Source organism: Pan troglodytes, chromosome 3 (assembly GCF_028858775.2).
Source record: "Pan troglodytes isolate AG18354 chromosome 3, NHGRI_mPanTro3-v2.0_pri, whole genome shotgun sequence".
Classification (NCBI taxonomy): domain Eukaryota; kingdom Metazoa; phylum Chordata; class Mammalia; order Primates; family Hominidae; genus Pan; species Pan troglodytes.
The window spans coordinates 145,131,018-145,148,839 of record NC_072401.2 but is presented as its reverse complement, the minus strand read 5'-3'; the positions used below and the strand labels follow the sequence as shown (position 1 = coordinate 145,148,839).

General features: G+C 37.3%; 1 protein-coding gene across 1 annotated transcript in view; it reads left to right on the top strand.

Moving 5' to 3' along the window:
• FREM3 (FRAS1 related extracellular matrix 3) overlaps nt 1-17,822 on the top strand; it is a 124,375-nt gene that overhangs the window by 6,671 nt on the left and 99,882 nt on the right. The window contains exon 2 of the mRNA XM_024356309.3: nt 1,559-1,648. Within this exon, the coding sequence (XP_024212077.2) occupies nt 1,559-1,648 (90 nt within the window). The remainder of the gene's footprint in view (nt 1-1,558; nt 1,649-17,822) is intronic.

Genomic DNA, 17,822 nt, shown 5'->3' with positions numbered 1-17,822 from the left:
GAATTGCTTCTAAAGCAAATGAAATCATATGTGGTTCTCCATGGCACGTGTATACCTATGTAACAAACCTGCACGTTATGCACATGTATCCCAGAACTTAAAGTATAACAACAACAAAAAAAGAAAGAATGCAATCACAACAGTGATAACATTTTCAAATATTAAACTTATATAAACTTTAAACAATAAAATCATATGTGGTTCTATAAGAATTATTCTATAAACAAACACCCCTGAAAGCAAATTGTTTTTAAAATACTAATAATTACCAATATAAAAACATAATTATTGACCTTCATAACAAATTATTACCCAAGAGAATAGCCAATAGGAAAAAAAATCATGATTTTATTCTCATTTTCTTTTTTCTTAGGATGCAGTAATTATTATTGTTTAAATTCATTTTGACAAGTAGTTCATGAGTATCCACAGTTATGTCAAGCTCTATACTTGTGCAGAAGATTCAAAACCAGATAGACCTGGCTCTCCATAGAGGGCCAGGATGTTGTAAAGCAGACGTAACTAGAATGCCCTCCTTGCTGGGCTTCAGCACCCAGAGAATATGCACATAGTAGCACTGTGACAAAGTCAGGGTTTCTTAACTTTTATTTTAGGTTTGGAGGTACATGTGAAGGTTTGTTACATACTTAAACTCATGTCATGCTGGTCTGTTGTACAGATTATTTCATCACCCCGGTATTTAAGCCCAGTACCCAGTCGTTATCTTTTCTGCTCTGCTCCTTCCTCCTACCCTCCACCCTCAAGAAAACACCACTGTCGATTGTTCCTTTCATTGTATTCATGAGTTCTTATCATTTAAGAACTCCCCTTAGAATTATTATAAATTCCCATTTATAAGTGAGAATATGCAGTATTTGGTTTCCTGTTCGTGAATTAGTTTGTGAAGGATAATAGCCTCCAGCTCTATCCATGTCCCTGAAAAAACAACAACGAGAAGAAGAACAACAAAAGACATGATCTAGTTTTTAATGGCTGCATAGGATTCCATGGTGTATATGTAATATATTTTCTTTATCCAAGATGTCATTGATGGACATTTAGGTTGATTCAATGTCTTTGCTATCATGAGTAGTGCTGCAATGAACATTTGCATGCATGTGTCTTTATGACAGAATGATTTATATTTTGGGGGTGTATACCCAGTAATGGGACTGCTGGGTTGAATGATAGTTCTGTTTTTAGCTCTCTGAGGAATCTCCACATTGCTTTCCACAATGGCGGAACTAATTTACACTCCTACCAACAATGTATAGTGTTCCTTTTTCTCTACAATCTCACCCAGCATCTGTTATTTTTTGGCTTTTTAATAATCACCAGTCTGACTGGGGTGAGATGGTACCTCATTGAGACAAAATTTCAAACTAAAGTTTTGTTTTTGACATTGTAGCTTTAAGAAGAAGATTCATGTTCACTCAATCACTATTTTAAAATTTATTAATTGGAGTATTTCTATGCCTAATTAAAACTTTGAAGTTGTTAACATACTCATTTTCATTTGTGCCAATATGACTTTGTGTGATGGTTGCTTTTTTTTTAGCTGACATTGATGAGATGAAGATATCCTATGTCTTGAATGAGGGCAGCAACGCATCAAAGGACATCTTCTATTTCTCTGTTGAAGACAATGGTAAGTCATAATAAACCCTTCAAAAGGATTCATGGTTAACTAAAATCAACATAAAATTGGAAAAAAAATTAAATCATTTCTGGGCAAGTATAGGCATCATGTAAGCAAGTAATCACAATAAATAATGTCATAATACAAACAAATTAATTCTTTTTGTTTCACTTATGGTCCTGTGCCAAACGATTCTTGATAAATAACTTTTTAGGAAGAAAAAGCAATGAGGAATTTGATGAGTGAAATGTGAAGTATTTTATCTGATCTGGATCATGTGTGACATCATATAGGCAAGTGAATCTTACCTTCAAGAGATTCTGTGAATCTAGCTAGTGGTTTCTATCATTCTGAAACAAATTAGAAAATACATCTTCAGATTTTGTTGGGATTTTTATCTGCAGAACTGAATCTTATGGCTCCCTGATCTTAGACTTGAAATCTTTCTGGATGGGGTAAATATATATATATTTCTCCCGGCATAGAGGAAAGCTTACTTAAAAACTGCCTGTTTATGCTGCAGCTTGGTCTGTCTACTATTAACTTCAAAGTAGAATAATGGGCAGCATCTAGTTAACAGAAGCCACTTTCTTTACACACCTAGGGATTCAATGATTATGTGGTCAGAAGAAAAATCATTTTGCAGTATGACAGGATAATAGCAGAAATTATCTCTGTGTGCTGCTTGCCACTCAGTAACCTCTTTCAATACAAATCATTACTCATTCCCAGTAAGTAACCTGCATTTTCTGCCTAAATTATGTGTAATCAGTCAGGAACTGAATTTATTGTAAAGTAGTCCTATATGAGAGGCCATATGGTATACTGACTGGGTTTGAATCCCAACTTGTCCCGTGTGACCTTGAGTAAGTGACCTTGTCCTCTTCATTCATTCCCCCATGTATAAAGTGGTGGTCTTCATACCTATGTCAAAGAGTTGCTAAGAGGATTGACTAAGATCATAAATGTAAAGCACTTCATAAAAAGTAGGTGCTTTCACCTGATTCTTGTTCTTTTTAAAAAAAATTAATTTAAAGATAGGTGCCCATTAACTAGGTACTTTCTCCCCTTCTGATGAGACTAACTACAGTTGAAACTACTGATCCCTCCTATCCATTTTCTCCCTTAAAGTTTAAAATCAAATCTTCCTTCCCTTTCCCAAGTTCTCAAGAACCATAAGTTACTAAAAAGATGAATTTACACCTTTAAACAGGTTCATAAATAAATGTAAGACAAATATTTTATATTGAATATTTTCCTTTCTGTTTTTGGAAAGAATGTCACTCTAAAAAGATGCACCTCTGACTCTGACACTATGCTTTGTGGACAACGTTACAAACAAAAATCAGTCTGTGATGACACTGTAAGGTGAATTTTATGTAGCTACCATGTTTTAACTTTTTTCTGTGAGCTAGCCAGTCCCTAAAGACATTATGACTTTTGATCCTCACTACAAAATAAAAAGTAAATGTTATGATGCCCATTTTAAAATGAAGACACCATGGTTGAATAACTTGCCTGAAGTCATACAAGTAATAGGCAAGTAAACTGGAATCAAATCCAGGTCTTGCCAATTCCAAAGCTAGGGCTCTTAACTGCCAATGCAAATCTGTCATCTTACAGTTCTGGAGTTCAGAAATCCAAAATGGTCCTTACTGGAATAGAATCAAGGTTTTGACAAGGCTGCATTTTCTTTTTTTTTTTAATTTTTCCATAAGTTTTTGGTGGTACAGGTGGTATTTGGTTACATGAGTAAGTTCTTTGGTGGTGATTTGTGAGATTTTCATGTACCCATCACCCGAGCAGTATACACTCACTCTGCTTTGGGAAGCTGAAGCCGTGGACAAAAGTTAGAGAACAGGGCCAAGACTGCACTTCTTAACCTGACAAAGAAGCACCTTGAGAATTAAAGTGATAAGAATGATCAAACACAGAGTCCAAAATATTTGAGGATACATTCATTCATAGCTGTATGTTAAAGTACATATACATAAACTAATTAAACATTTGCACATTCATTTATCCAGTGGATTTTTTTCCCTTAGATCCAGGGACAAACTGGAATTTTAAAAAATCATTTCTTTAAAGATTTTTTCTAGAAACAGGGTCCCTCTGTGTTGCCCAGGCTGGAATGCAGTGGCTATTCACAGGTGCAATCATAGTGCACTGCAGCCTCGAACTCTAGGCCTCAAGTTGGTCCTCCCACATCCACCTCTCAAGTAGCTGGTACTACAAGGCATGTGCTGCCATGCCCAACGAGTGAATTTTTCAGTTGCCTTCCATGTACCATGCATGGAGCTAAGATCCATGTCTGCTGTTGATGGGCATTCCTGGAACAGCTGATAAAGGACTCACTTTAAACATTTTTTATCTGTTATTTTGAAATATTATGAATCCATTGCTTTACAGTGGCTGACTTAATCTTTTTTCTTTCAAAATGCCCTCACTTTAAAAAGATTTCCCAAATAGAATGTTGAAAATTTCCATTTGATCTATTAATAATTTTTTTTTCCTAATAGCACATAGCACTAACAGAAGGTATTATACCCTTCTAGAAATAGATCTTTCACCATCGGGCTGAAGTAGATGTTGTTGTTGTTGATGTTGTTGTTTCCCATACCAGTATTCAAACTGTTAAAAGAAGACCCTGCCCTGCCTCCAGAACTGGACATTAAGTGTATGCTGCAGCTTACCTCATGGGCCTTAAGAATGGAAATACTGGCAAAAATGACCCTAGCACTCCAACTTTACTAAAATCTCAAGAGTGATACCATGAAGGCTTCTAATTAATAGGCTCTGGACCCAGGCTGTCTGTGTCCAAATCCCAGCTCAACTCTTGTAGTCTTGCATCTTTGAGAAACTGCCTGTGCTTTAGTTTGCTCATTTATGAGCTGAAGATAATGATGGCATGTGTTCCTTAGAATTATTATGAGGATTTTATTAGTTTCCTACTGCTGCTACAACAAATTACCACAAACTTAGTGGCTTGAACCAACACAAATCTGTCATCTTACAGTTCTGGAGTTCAGAAATCCAAAATGGTCTTTACTGGAATAGAATCAAGGTTTTGACAAGGCTGCATTTTCTTTTTTTTTTAATTTTTCCATAAGTTTTTGGTGGTACAGGTGGTATTTGGTTACATGAGTAAGTTCTTTGGTGGTGATTTGTGAGATGTTCATGTACCCACCACCCGAGCAGTATATACTATTTTTTGCCCCCCTCCCACTCTTCCCCCCAAGTCCCCAAAGTCCATTGTGTCATTCTTATGCCTTTGCATCATCATATCTCAGCTCTCACATATCAGTGAGAATATATGATGTTTGGTTTTCCATTCCTGAGTTAATTCATTTAGAATAATAGTCTCCAATCTCATCCAGGTCACTGCAAATGCTGTTAATTCATTTCTTTTATGGCTGCATAGTATACCATCATATATATATATCACAGTTTCTTTATCCACTCGTTTATTGATGGTCATTTGGGTTGGTTCCACGATTTTGCAATTGTGAATTGTGCTGCTGTAAACACGCGTGTGCAAGTATCTTTTTCAAATAATGACTTCTTTTCCTCTGGGTAAATACCTAGTAGTGGGATTGCTGGATCAAATTGTAGTTCTACTTCTAGCTCTTTAAGGAATCTCCACACTATTTTCTGTAGTGGCTGTACTAGTTTACATTCCCACCGGCAGTGTAGAAGTGATCCCTGATTAACAAACACATCCACGCCAAAATCTACTGCTTTTTTTTAATTATTTTTTTGATTATTGCCATTCTTGCAGGAGTGAGGTGGTATCTCACTGCGGTCTTGATTTACATTTCCCTGATTATTAGTGATGTTGGGCATTTTTTCATGTTTGTTGGTCATTTGTATATCTTCTTTTGAGAATTGTCTATTCATGCCCTTAGCCCACTTTTTGATGGGATTGTTTGTTTTTTTCTTACTGATTTGTTTGAGTTCGTTGTAAATTCTGGATATTAGTCCTTTGTCAGATACATACATCGTGAAGATTTTCTCCCACTCTGTGGGTTGTCTGTTTTCTCTGCTGACCGTTCCTTTTGCCATGCAAAAGCTCTTTCGTTTAATTAGGTCCCAGCTATTTATCTTTGCTTTTATTGCATTTCCTTTTGGGATCTTGATCATGAAATCCTTGGCTAAGCCAATGTCTAGAAGGGTTTTTCCAATATTATCTTCTAGAATTTTTAAAGTTTCAGGTCTTAGGATTAAGTCCTTAATCCATCTTGAGTTGGTTTTTGTATAAGGTGAGAGATGAGGATCCAGTTTCATTTGCCTACATGTGGCTAGCAAATTACCCCAGCACCATTTGCTGAAAAGGGTGTCCTTTCCCCACTGTATGTTTTTTGTTTGCCTTGTCGAAGATCAGTTGACTGGAAGTAGTTGGCTTTATTTATGGGTTCTCTGTTCTGTTCCATTGGTCTATGTGCCTATTTTTGTACCAGTACCATGCTGTATTAGTGACTATGGCCTTATAGTACAGTTTGAAATCAGGTAATGTGATGCCTCCAGGTTTGTTCTTTTTGCTTAGTCTTGCTTTGGCTATACAGGCTCTTTTTTGGTTCTATATGAGTTTTAGAATTGTTTTTCCTAATTCTGTGAATAATTATTGTGGTATTTTGATGGGAATTGCATTGAATTTGTAGATTGCTTTTGGCAGTATGGTCATTTTCACAATATTGATTCTACCCATCCATGAGCATGGGATGTGTTTCCATTTGTTTGTGTTGTCTATGATTTCTTTCAGTAGTGTTTTGTGCTTTTCCTTGTAGAGGTCTTTTGACCCCTTGGTTAGGTATATTCCTAAGTATTTTATTTTATTTATTTATTTTTTGCAGCTAATTTAAAAGGGGTTGAGTTCTTGATTTGATTCTCCACTTGGTAGCTTTTGGTGTATAGAAGAGCTACTGATTTGTGTACTTTACTCTTGTATCCGTAAACTCTATTGAATTCTTTTATCAGTTCTAGGCACTTTCTGGAGGAGTCCTTAGGGTTTTCAAGGTAAATGATCATAGCGTCAGCAAACAGTGACAGTTTGACTTCATCTTTACAAATTTGGATGCCCTTTATTTCTTTCTCTTTTCTGATTGCTCTGGCTAGGACTTCCAGTGCTATGTTGAAAGGAGTGGCGAGAGTGGGCATCCTTGTCTTGTTCCCGTTCTCGAAGGGAATGATTTAAACTTTTGCCCATTCAGTATTATATTGGCTGTGGGTTTGTCATAGATGGCTTTTATTACATTAAGGTATGTCCCCTGCGTGCCAATTTTCCTGACAGTTTTAATAATAAAGGGATGCTGGATTTTGTCAAATGCTCTTTCTGCATCTATGGAAATGATCATGTGATTTTTTGTTTTAATTCTGTTTATGTGGTGTATCACATGTATTGACTTGTGGATGTTCAACCATCCCTGCATCCCTGATATGAAACCCACTTGATCATGGTAGATTATCTTTTAGATATATTGTTGGATTTGGTTAGCTAGTATTTGATTAATGATTTTAGCATCTATGTCCATCAAGGATATTGGTCTGTAATTTTCATTTTTGGTTATATCCTTTCCTGGTTTTGGTATTAGGGTGATGCTGGCTTCATAGAATGAATTCGGGAGAGTTCCGTTTTTCTCTATCTTGTGGAATAGTGTCAAAATAATTGGTACCAATTCTTCTTTGAATGTCTGGTAGAATTCTGTTGTGAATCCATCTGGTCCTGGAATTTTTGTTATTGTCGTCGGTGGTGATGGTGGTAATTTTTTAATTACCATTTCAATCTCACTGCTTGTCATTGGTCTGTTCAGGGCATCTAATTCTTCCTGATTTAAGCTAGGAGGTTTGTATTTTTCCAGAAATTTATCCATCTCTTCTAGGTTTTCTAGTTATGTGAATAAAGGTATTCGTAGCAGCCTTGAATGCTCTTTTGTATTTCAGTGTTGTCAGTTGTAATATCTCCTGTTTTGTTTCTTAGTGAGGTTATTTGGATTTTCTCTCTACTTTTCTTGGTTAGTCTTGCCAATGGTCTATCAATTTTATTTATCTTTTCAAAGAACCAGCTTTTTTGTTTTATTTAACTTTTGTATTTTTTGTTTGTTTGTTTCCATTTCACTTAGTTCTGCTCTGATCTTGGTTATTGCCTTTCTTTTGCTGGGTTTGGGTTTGGGTTTTGTTTGTTCTTGTTTCTCCAGTTCCATAAGGTGTGATCTTAGATTGTCTGTGCTTTCAGTCTTTTTGATGTAGGTGTTTAGGGCTATGAACTTTTCTCTTAGCACCACCTTTGCTGTATCCCAGAGGTTTTGATAGGTTGTGTCATTATTGTCGTTCGGTTCGAAGAATTTTTTAATTTCCATCTTGATTTTGTTTTTGACCCAGTGCTCATTCAGGAGCAGGTTATTTAATTTCCATGTATTTGCATGGTTTTGAAGGTTCCTTTGGGAATTGATTTCCAGTTTTATTCTACTATGGTCTGAAAGAGTGCTTGATATAATTTCAATTTCCTTAAATTTATTCAGGCTCATTTTATGGCCTATCATATGATCTATCTTGGAGAAAGTTTCATGTGCTGTTGAATAGAATGTGTATTCTGCTATTGCTGCATACAGTGTTCTGTATATATCTGTTAAGTCCATTTGTTCCAAGGTATAGTTTAAATCCATTGTTTCTTTGTTGACTTTCTGTCTTCATGACCTGTCTATTGCCATCAGTGGAGTATTGAAGTCCTTCACTATTATTGTGTTTCTGTCTACCTCATTCCTTAGGTCTATTAGTAATTGCTTTATAAATTTGGGAGCTCCAGTGTTAGGTGCATATATGTTAAAGATTGTGATATTTTCCTGTTGGACAAGGCCTTTTACCATTATATAATGTCTCTCTTTGTCTCTTCTAACGGCTGTTGCTTTAAAATTTGTTTTGTCTGATATAAGAATTAGCTACCCCTGCTCGCTTTTGGTGTCCGTTTGCATGAAATGTCTTTTTCCACCCCTTTACTCTAAGTTATGTGAGTCTTTATGTGCTAGCTGAGTCTCCTGAATGCAGCAGATAGTTGGTTGGTAAGTTCTTATCCATTCTGCGGTTCTGTATCATATATATATATATGTATATATATAAAATTTAAGTTCTGGGGTACATGTGCAGAACATGCAGATTTGTTACATGGGTATACACATGCCATGGTTTGGTGCACCCATCAACCCATCATCTACATTAGGTATTTCTCCTAATGCCATCCCTCCTCCAGGCCCCCACCCCCCGACAGGCCATGTTGTGTGATGTGCCCCCCACAGCTGTGTCCATGTGTTCTCATTGTTCGACTCCCACTTATGAGTGAGAACATGCTGTGTTTGGTTTTCTGTTCTTGTGTTAGTTTGGACATGGATGAAGCTGGTTCTGTATCTTTTAAGTGGAGCATTTAGATCATTGACATTCAATGTAAGTATTGAAATGTGAGGTACTATTGCAGTCATCGTGCACTTTGTTGCCTATGTACTTTGATTTTTTTGGTTATTTGTTTTTTGCTTTTTTACTTGTATTTTTGTTTTATGGGTCCTGTCTGATTTATGCTTTAAAGAGGTTCTGTTTTGATGTGTTTCCAGGATTTGTTTCAAGATTTAGAGGTACTTTCAGCAGTTCCTGCAGTGGTGGCTTGGTAATGATAAATTCCCTCAGCCCTTGTTGATCTGAAAAAGACTGTATCTTTCCTTCATATATGATGCTTACTTTTGCTGGATACAAAATTCTTGGCTGATAATTACTTTGTTTGAGGAGGCTGAAGATAGGCCCCCAATCCCTTCTAGCTTGTAGGATTTCTGCTGAGAAATCTGCTGTTAATCTGATAGGTTTTTCTTTATAGGTTACCTGGTGCTTCTGTCTCACAGCTCTTAAGATTATTTCCTTCATCTTTGGATAACCTGATGACAATGTGCCTAGGTGAAGATCTTTTTGCAATGATTTTCTCAGGTGTTCTTTGTGCTTCTGGTATTTGGATGTCTATGTCTCTAGCGAGGCTGGGGAAGTTTTCCTTGATTATTCCCCCAAAAATGTTTTTTAAATTTTTGGATTTCTCTTCTTCCTAAGAAACACCAATTATTCTTAGGTTTGTTCATTTAACATAATCCCAGACTTCTTGGAGGCTTTGTTCATATTTTCTTATTCTTTTTTCTTTGTCTTTGTTGGATTGGGTTAATTTGAAGACGTTGTCTTTGAGCTCGAAATTTCTTTCTTCTACTTGTTCAATTCTGTTGCTGAGACCTTCCAGAGCATTTCACATTTCTAAAAGTGTATACAAAGTTTCATGAATTTTTGATGGTTTTTTCTCTAAGCTATCTATTTCCCTGAATATTTCTCCCTTTACTTCTTGTATCATTTTTTGGATTTCCTTGCATTGGGCTTCGCCTTCCTCTGGTCCCTCCCTGATTAGCTTAATAACTAACCTCCTGAATTCGTTTTCAGGTAAATCAGGGATTTCTTCTTGGTTTGGACCCATTGCTGATGAACTAGTGTGATTTTTGGGGGGTGTTGAAGAGCTTTGTTTTGTCATATTACCAGGGTTGGTTTTCTGGTTCCTTCTCATTTGGGTAGCCTCTGTTAGAGGGAAGGTCTAGGGCTGAAGGCTGCTGTTCAGATTCTTTTGTCCCACAGGGTGTTCCCTTGATGTAGTACTGCCCCTTTTACTATGGATGTGGCTTCTGTGAGCCGAACTACAGTGATTGGGTTCTCCCTTCTGGGTCTAGCCAACCAGCAAGTCTACCAGGCTCTGGGCTGGTACTGGGGGTTTTCTGCACAGAGTCCTGTCATGTGAACCATCTATGGGTCTCTCAGCCATGGATAGCAGTTCCTGTTCCGATGGAAGTGGTGGGGGGTGCGATGGACTCCATGAGGGTCCTTAGCTTTGGTGGTTTAATGCTCTGTTTTTGTGCTGGTTGACCTCCTGCTAGGAGGTCACACTTTCCAGAGAGCATCAGCTGTGGTAGTATGGGGAGGAACCAGCAGTGGGCAGGGTCCTAGAACCCCCAAGATTATATGCCCTTTGTCTTCCACTACCAGGGTAGGTAGGGAAGGCCCATCATGTGAGGGAGGGGCTAGGTGTGTCAAAGCTCAGACTTTCCTTGGGTGGGTCTTGCAGCAGCTGCTGTGGGGAATGGGAGTGAGGTTCCCAGGTCACTGGAGTTGTGCACCTAGGAAGATTATGGCTGCCTCTAGTCATACAGGTTGTCAGGGAAGTGGGGGAAAGCCGGCAGTCACAGGCCTCAGCCAGCTCCCACGCAAACTAAAGGGCAGTTCTCACTTTCACCGTGCCCCCCACAACAGCCCCAGACCATTTCCAGGCGGAGAACCACACAGGATTGAAAACCTGCCCCAGGCTATCTGCCTCCAAGCTGTGAAAGAAAGGGGCTTGGTTCTTTCCCTGCCTGTGGAGTTCTGCTCACTGGATTTGCTCCCTCCCCGGGTTCTGGCCAGGAGGCTTCTCACCCCGTTTAAATTGTTACAAAGTTCACCTAGAGATTTCCTTGTCCCTGTGTAGTTCTCCCCCTGCTCCTCTCCTGTTGGATCCCTGTGATGCCAGGCAGGAATGGCCTGCTAGGGGAACCAGCGAGCTCCCAGGGCCTTTCTGCTGCTTCTTCTACCCCTGAATTTTGCTCAGCTCTCCAAATTGACTCAGCTGCAGGTAAAGTTGGAAACTTCTGCAAACAGACCTTCAGCTTCTCCAATGGGGGTGTGTGTTTAGGAGAGGAGGTTCTCCCTTTACCACTTCCACAGTTGGGGCACTCACAGTTTGGGGCGGACTCTCCCAGGTCCTGCAGGAACAGTCCGCTTCCTTCAGAGGGTCTGTGAGTCCTCTTGGGATTGCTGGTTTGTTCTTGCAGTAGATCTGGAGCTAAAATTCACAATGCAAGCCCCTGCTCGCTCTGTCCGGAGCTGCAATCTAATCCTGCATCCCGTCTGCCATGATCATCCGCCTCTCTCCAGCCTAGTTTTTAAAACCTCAAGACCGCATGTTCTTGTGCGACTTTAGGGTAGAATCCATTTCCTGGCCTTTTCCAGCTTCTATAGATTGCCCATTCCTCCGTCTTCAAAGCCGGAAGCGGGTGAATCTTTCTCCTGCTGCATCACTCTGACACTCCCCTGCCTCCCTCTTTCACTTGTAAGGACCCTTGTGATACATTGGGCCTACCCAGATAATCCAGCATATTCTCCCTGTCTCAAAAGCCTTCATTTAATCACATCTGAAAAGACCCTTTGGCCATGCAATATATTCATAGATTCCAGGAATGAAGATGTGGATGTCTTTTGGGAAACACTGAACCATTGTTCTCTACCACAAGTATTAAAGGAATCAATACATATAAGGCACTTAGAGTGCCCGACACATAGTAAACACTCAATAAACAATATCTTTACAATTATCAGCAAATGTTAATGGTAAAGGTTAGTGACTACAAGTTGTCCAGGTTCTTTGCATTTTGAACTAAGAATTGGACAAAACCCCCAGCAAAGCAAATAAGGAATGATGCAACAAAAGAACAAAAGCAGGGATTTATTGAAAAGAAAAGTACACTCCACGGTGTGGGAGCGGACCCAAGCAGTGGCTCAAGGACCCGGATACAGAATCTTCTTGGGTCCCAATACCCGCTAGAAGTTTCTCATTGGCCACTTCATGCTCACCTCATGTAACAGAAGTGGTAGCCCACAATCAGTCTGATTGGTTGCAGACAGCAGCCATTCAGTGGGGGGAGTGAAGTTACAAAGTTACAAACCAGGACTCAACCGCACTCATTATGATTTGTTGCGGACAGCCAATCTCCTGTCTGCTGGGCAAAAAAGGTCAAAGGGAGTAGCCTCTGGTCCTTTTGTTACTTAGGCCTGGAAAATTAGGATTTTCCTTTCAGTTTAGTTCTAAGAAGTTGGTGTGAAACAGCCTTAGGTCCCCTGCCTCCAGAACCTATTCTCTTGCCTCACTAGGATACCAAATTTTGTATTTTTCTTCTTCTAGCTGAAAAGAAGTTTATTAACTTATTCCTCTTTATATGAGGTCAACTTTTAGACTATTTTGGTAAATTATTTTATTGGGATACTGCCTTAAATCCTTGGTTTCTCACCTCTTTTTCTTTTTTTTTTTTTTATTATACTTTAAGTTTTAGGGTACATGTGCACATTGTGCAGGTTAGTTACATATGTATACATGTGCCATGCTGGTGTGCTGCACCCACCAACTCGTCATCTAGCATTAGGTATATCTCCCGATGCTATCCCTCCCCCCTCCCCCCACCCCACAACAGTCCCCAGAGTGTGATATTCCCCTTCCTGTGTCCATGTGATCTCATTGTTCAATTCCCACCTATGAGTGAGAATATGCGGTGTTTGGTTTTTTGTTCTTGCGATAGTTTACTGAGAATGATGATTTCCAGTTTCATCCATGTCCCTACAAAGGACATGAACTCATCATTTTTTATGGCTGCATAGTATTCCATGGTGTATATGTGCCACATTTTCTTAATCCAGTCTATCATTGTTGGACATTTGGGTTGGTTCCAAGTCTTTGCTATTGTGAATAGTGCCGCAATAAACATATGTGTGCATGTGTCTTTATAGCAGCATGATTTATAGTCCTTTGGGTATATACCCAGTAATGGGATGGGTGGGTCAAATGGTATTTCTAGTTCTAGAACAGATTCAATGCCATCCCCATCAAGCTACCAATGACTTTCTTCACAGAATTGGAAAAAACGACTTTAAAGTTCATATGGAACCAAAAAAGAGCCCGCATCGCCAAGTCAATCCTAAGCCAAAAGAACAAAGCTGGAGGCATCACACTACCTGACTTCTAACTATACTACAAGGCTACAGTAACCAAAACAGCATGGTACTGGTACCAAAACAGAGATATAGATCAATGGAACAGAACAGAGCCCTCAGAAATAACACCACATATCTACAACTATCTGATCTTTGACAAACCTGACAAAAACAAGCAATGGGGAAAGGATTACCTATTTAATAAATGGTGCTGGGAAAACTGGCTAGCCATATGGAGAAAGCTGAAACTGGATCCCTTCCTTACACCTTATACAAAAATCAATTCAAGATGGATTAAAGACTTAAACGTTAGACCTAAAACCATAAAAACCCTAGAAGAAAAACTAGGCATTACCATTCAGGACATAGGCATGGGCAAGGACTTCATGTCTAAAACACCAAAAGCAATGGCAACAAAAGACAAAATTGACAAATGGGATCTAATTAAACTAAAGAGCTTCTGCACAGCAAAAGAAACTACCATCAGAGTGAACAGGCAACTTACAAAATGGGAGAAAATTTTTGCAACCTACTCATCTGACAAAAGGCTAATATCCAGAATCTACAATGAACTCAAACAAATTTACAAGAAGAAAACAAACAACCCCATCAAAAAGTGGGCAAAGGACATGAACAGACACTTCTCAAAAGAAGATATTTATGCAGCCAAAAAACACATGAAAAAATGCTCATCATCACTGGCCATCAGAGAAATGCAAATCAAAACCACAATGAGATACCATCTCACACCAGTTAGAATGGCAATCATTAAAAAGTCAGGAAACAACAGGTGCTGGAGAGGATGTGGAGAAATAGGAACACTTTTACACTGTTGGTGGGACTGTAAACTGGTTCAACCACTGTGGAAGTCAGTGTGGCGATTTCTCACCTCTTTTTCTCTGCCTACTTATAAACTGATTTTATATTTATGAGACATCTAACAAGTAGACAAAAGAAGGAGAGGAAGTAAGTCAATCCACTGTTTTAGTCTTTGATGCTACTTACTGAGCTGATGCACAGTGAATATCTTACCTATCCACATCTTGTTGTCTCTATCAATTTTGCCTTTTTCTTTTTGTTCTGCTATAGTTAAATGAACTAACATATACCAAAAATGTAATATGATGCTTAACATATATCAATTTCCCAATAAATACAAATTTTCTTCTCTTCTCTTCTTTCCTCTCACATAGTCATGGACCTAACCATACTGGTGTATAGAGTTTAACTGGCAATTTAAATGGAAATTTTTGACAATGTGGTGGATTTATGTGTTTCATCAATTTCTGCAGTTTTTGAGTAATCCAGACTAAGGCTATTTCACAATAAGAGATCAGTCTACTTTTTAACATTAATGATAAATTTCATTATATTCAAGGTTACTATGAAAGCCACTGGCAGAATAGGGGATACAGTTCAGATTTCTAAAGCTCTGAACTGTGCCAATTAAGCATACTGTCAAGTTTATTAATCTTCCTTCCCTAGGTCATTATACTCATGGAATCATAGATTTATATTGAAATTTTTCACATCTCTACTATATATAACACTAAATGGGTCTCTTCCACTTACCATATAATAATATTACTCTAAACTTGTATAGCACTTAATATATCAATAAAGTGTTTTATAGGAGTTATTTCATTTGCTCCTTACCACAAATTTTAAGATGACAAAATGGGCTTAAGGAATAAAAATCATCTATACAAAGAACAATTTGGAGGAACCAAGTCAATTCCTTCTAATAAGCCATACTGAATAGCTAGCTATGTGCAAGAAAGACTATTTTAATTTTGTGGTGTACTATAGATATTTAACTATCCTATTAAGACTAGAAACAGATTGTTCAATTTTCTCTGAAATGATTTGGTGTTTAAAGCTCATGTGATTAATATTATGCATTTTGATATTTAAATTTGACCTGATGGAATTTGACTTGCCTCATGGTCCATATGAATTCCTATTTTCTGTTTAGGTGGCTGTCCTTTTCAAGCAAATTATGAAAATAAATTAATAAGAGATTTAAAAAATATTTATCAGGACAGTGACAGTGATAGAACCAACCAAGAGTTCAATTAATCTCTCCATGCAGTTAAAGTAATATCACACTTACTTAGAACATTAAACTCTTTAGAATACATATGATAATTCAAAAGCACGTTAGAAATGTCTCTGGGTAGTCAAATTATGAGATTCATGGCCCAAAATTTTCACGCCTGATTCAAAAATGCTTGAAGTCTGTTTGCTCTTATTTTTCAAACAACTCTAATTATATTTTAAATAAAAACAGTGGTAAGAAAAGTATAAGTGTTAAAGGCAAAGACAGTTACAAAATACAGACGAGGTAAAAATTAGCAGATAAAGAATTCAAGAAGCAATGTAAATGTAGTGATGAGACAAAATGCCCAACATATTTCTATAGCTCCTTATAATACAGAGGAATGCATAAGTGTGGTAAGTCTGTAAAACAAGTCTATGGGCCTTAGAAGATGATACAATAATAAACCCATATTTGTTTATATTGGAAAAGGTTCAGAATGTACTGTTAAATGAAGAAAAACAAGTGGAAAACAGTGTGTAAAGATGTAAAGGAGATTCCATTGTGATATATATAGATAGATATGCATATATATTCCATATATATATGCATTATTCCCTATTCCATATATACACACATATATATATATGGGAAGGTCTAAAATATATACAGCAAGATGTTAAGATTGGTTTATAATGGCAATGATGGATTATAAATTGTTTTTATTAATATTTCCTTTTGCTTTTCTTTACATTTTCTTGTGTAAATGCTTTACAATGACCATTTTATTATTATTAGAAGGCGGCAATTTCCATTTAAGAAAAAAAGAATGCTTGAATACATCACAACCAACTTCGTTCAATAATATTGATTAATATGACTAACCACATTATTCTAGCTTATACATACATCAGAAATGTCCCCATTATAATAATGTAATGGGTTCAAAAATCCAAACGAGAGAATCAGGGCGATTTATCTCAGGCAGGAAGGAATCAGCAATTGGATTTGTTGCTAACTTGTTTCCTCATGAGTCCTTCTTGTTTGGCTCTTTTATTCCTGTATACATGGTGAACAAAAATGAATTGTTCGCCCTGGACAAGCTATAAGCAAGATAGTTCCAGAGGCAATGAGAGGCAATGGAGCAGATAAGGCTCACCAACAGCATTCCCAGGTTCTGTAAAGCCAATCTGGGGAAGAATTAGCTCAGAGCTGTGAAATATAGGAAATTGCTGCAGAGGGCTGGATGTGCAGATCCTGTGCTGAGCAAAGTGACATCATCCACTCTCCCATATGAGATATGCCAGATAATTTTCCCTTTGTGTGATTTAATTTTATTGTTTTTCTTTTAAGCTGAAACCGCTGATTATATAAAGATGAGAAAAATATTTTCTATTTACTTTTGATCATCTTATAAGTTATCCAGCAGTCCAGCCAGGCCTGGAGTTCAACTGTTGCTGTAGGCAATTTTTTACTACAAATTGCTCTTTTCTAAAAGGCAACACTTTTTCACACCATCCAAGATTGAGTCAGTCTTAGAAGAGAATTCAACGAATGAGAGAATGGTAAGGAACAGTATTTTGAAAATTAACGGGCACACTCGTAAGCTTCGTTTTAGCATTGGTTATTGTACCTCCAAGTGAAAGTGTTAAGTCTAGAATCCTGCAAATAAATACCTGAATTTAGTGGTATTTTTTAAATAGTCCAAGAAATTTTAAATGACCTATAATTTCTGGTGGAGACCAGAAGACTGCTATCAACATTTTTAGAAAGTAAAATAAATGCATATACATGGTTAAAGAATAACAACAATTAAACTGTGCATTGACACCTAATTACTTTTCCAAAAGAGAAATTATTTGTTATGTTTCCTTAAAAAAAGAAAATTATTCACAGAGCAGAATATGTATATGTGCATCCTTTTTACACATGTAAGAGTTTTTTTATGCTTGCATTTAAACCTTACTTGCACATACTTAAAATATGTTCTTAATATATTATTTGAAATACAGTTCATCATATATATAATAAACTAGCACAAATGGATTTACCTAAGCTGCCTTATTCTTTTTAAACAGTATATATTTCATTTTATGACTATACTGAAGTTTAATTAAGTGGTTATCTAATAAAAGGGATTTTTCTCTTTCATTTTCAATGTTGTTTTGAACTTTTAATCTTGGCTGACTGTGGTACACACTTGCATACTTTTTCTTAGCACCAGAAATATTGATTTAACCTGGATATTTGAATCTCTAAAACATTCTAGCATTTTCCTAAATTCCATAGTTGCTTCAAACACAGGCTTTTTCTTCTTTATATATATATATATATATTTTTTTTTATTAT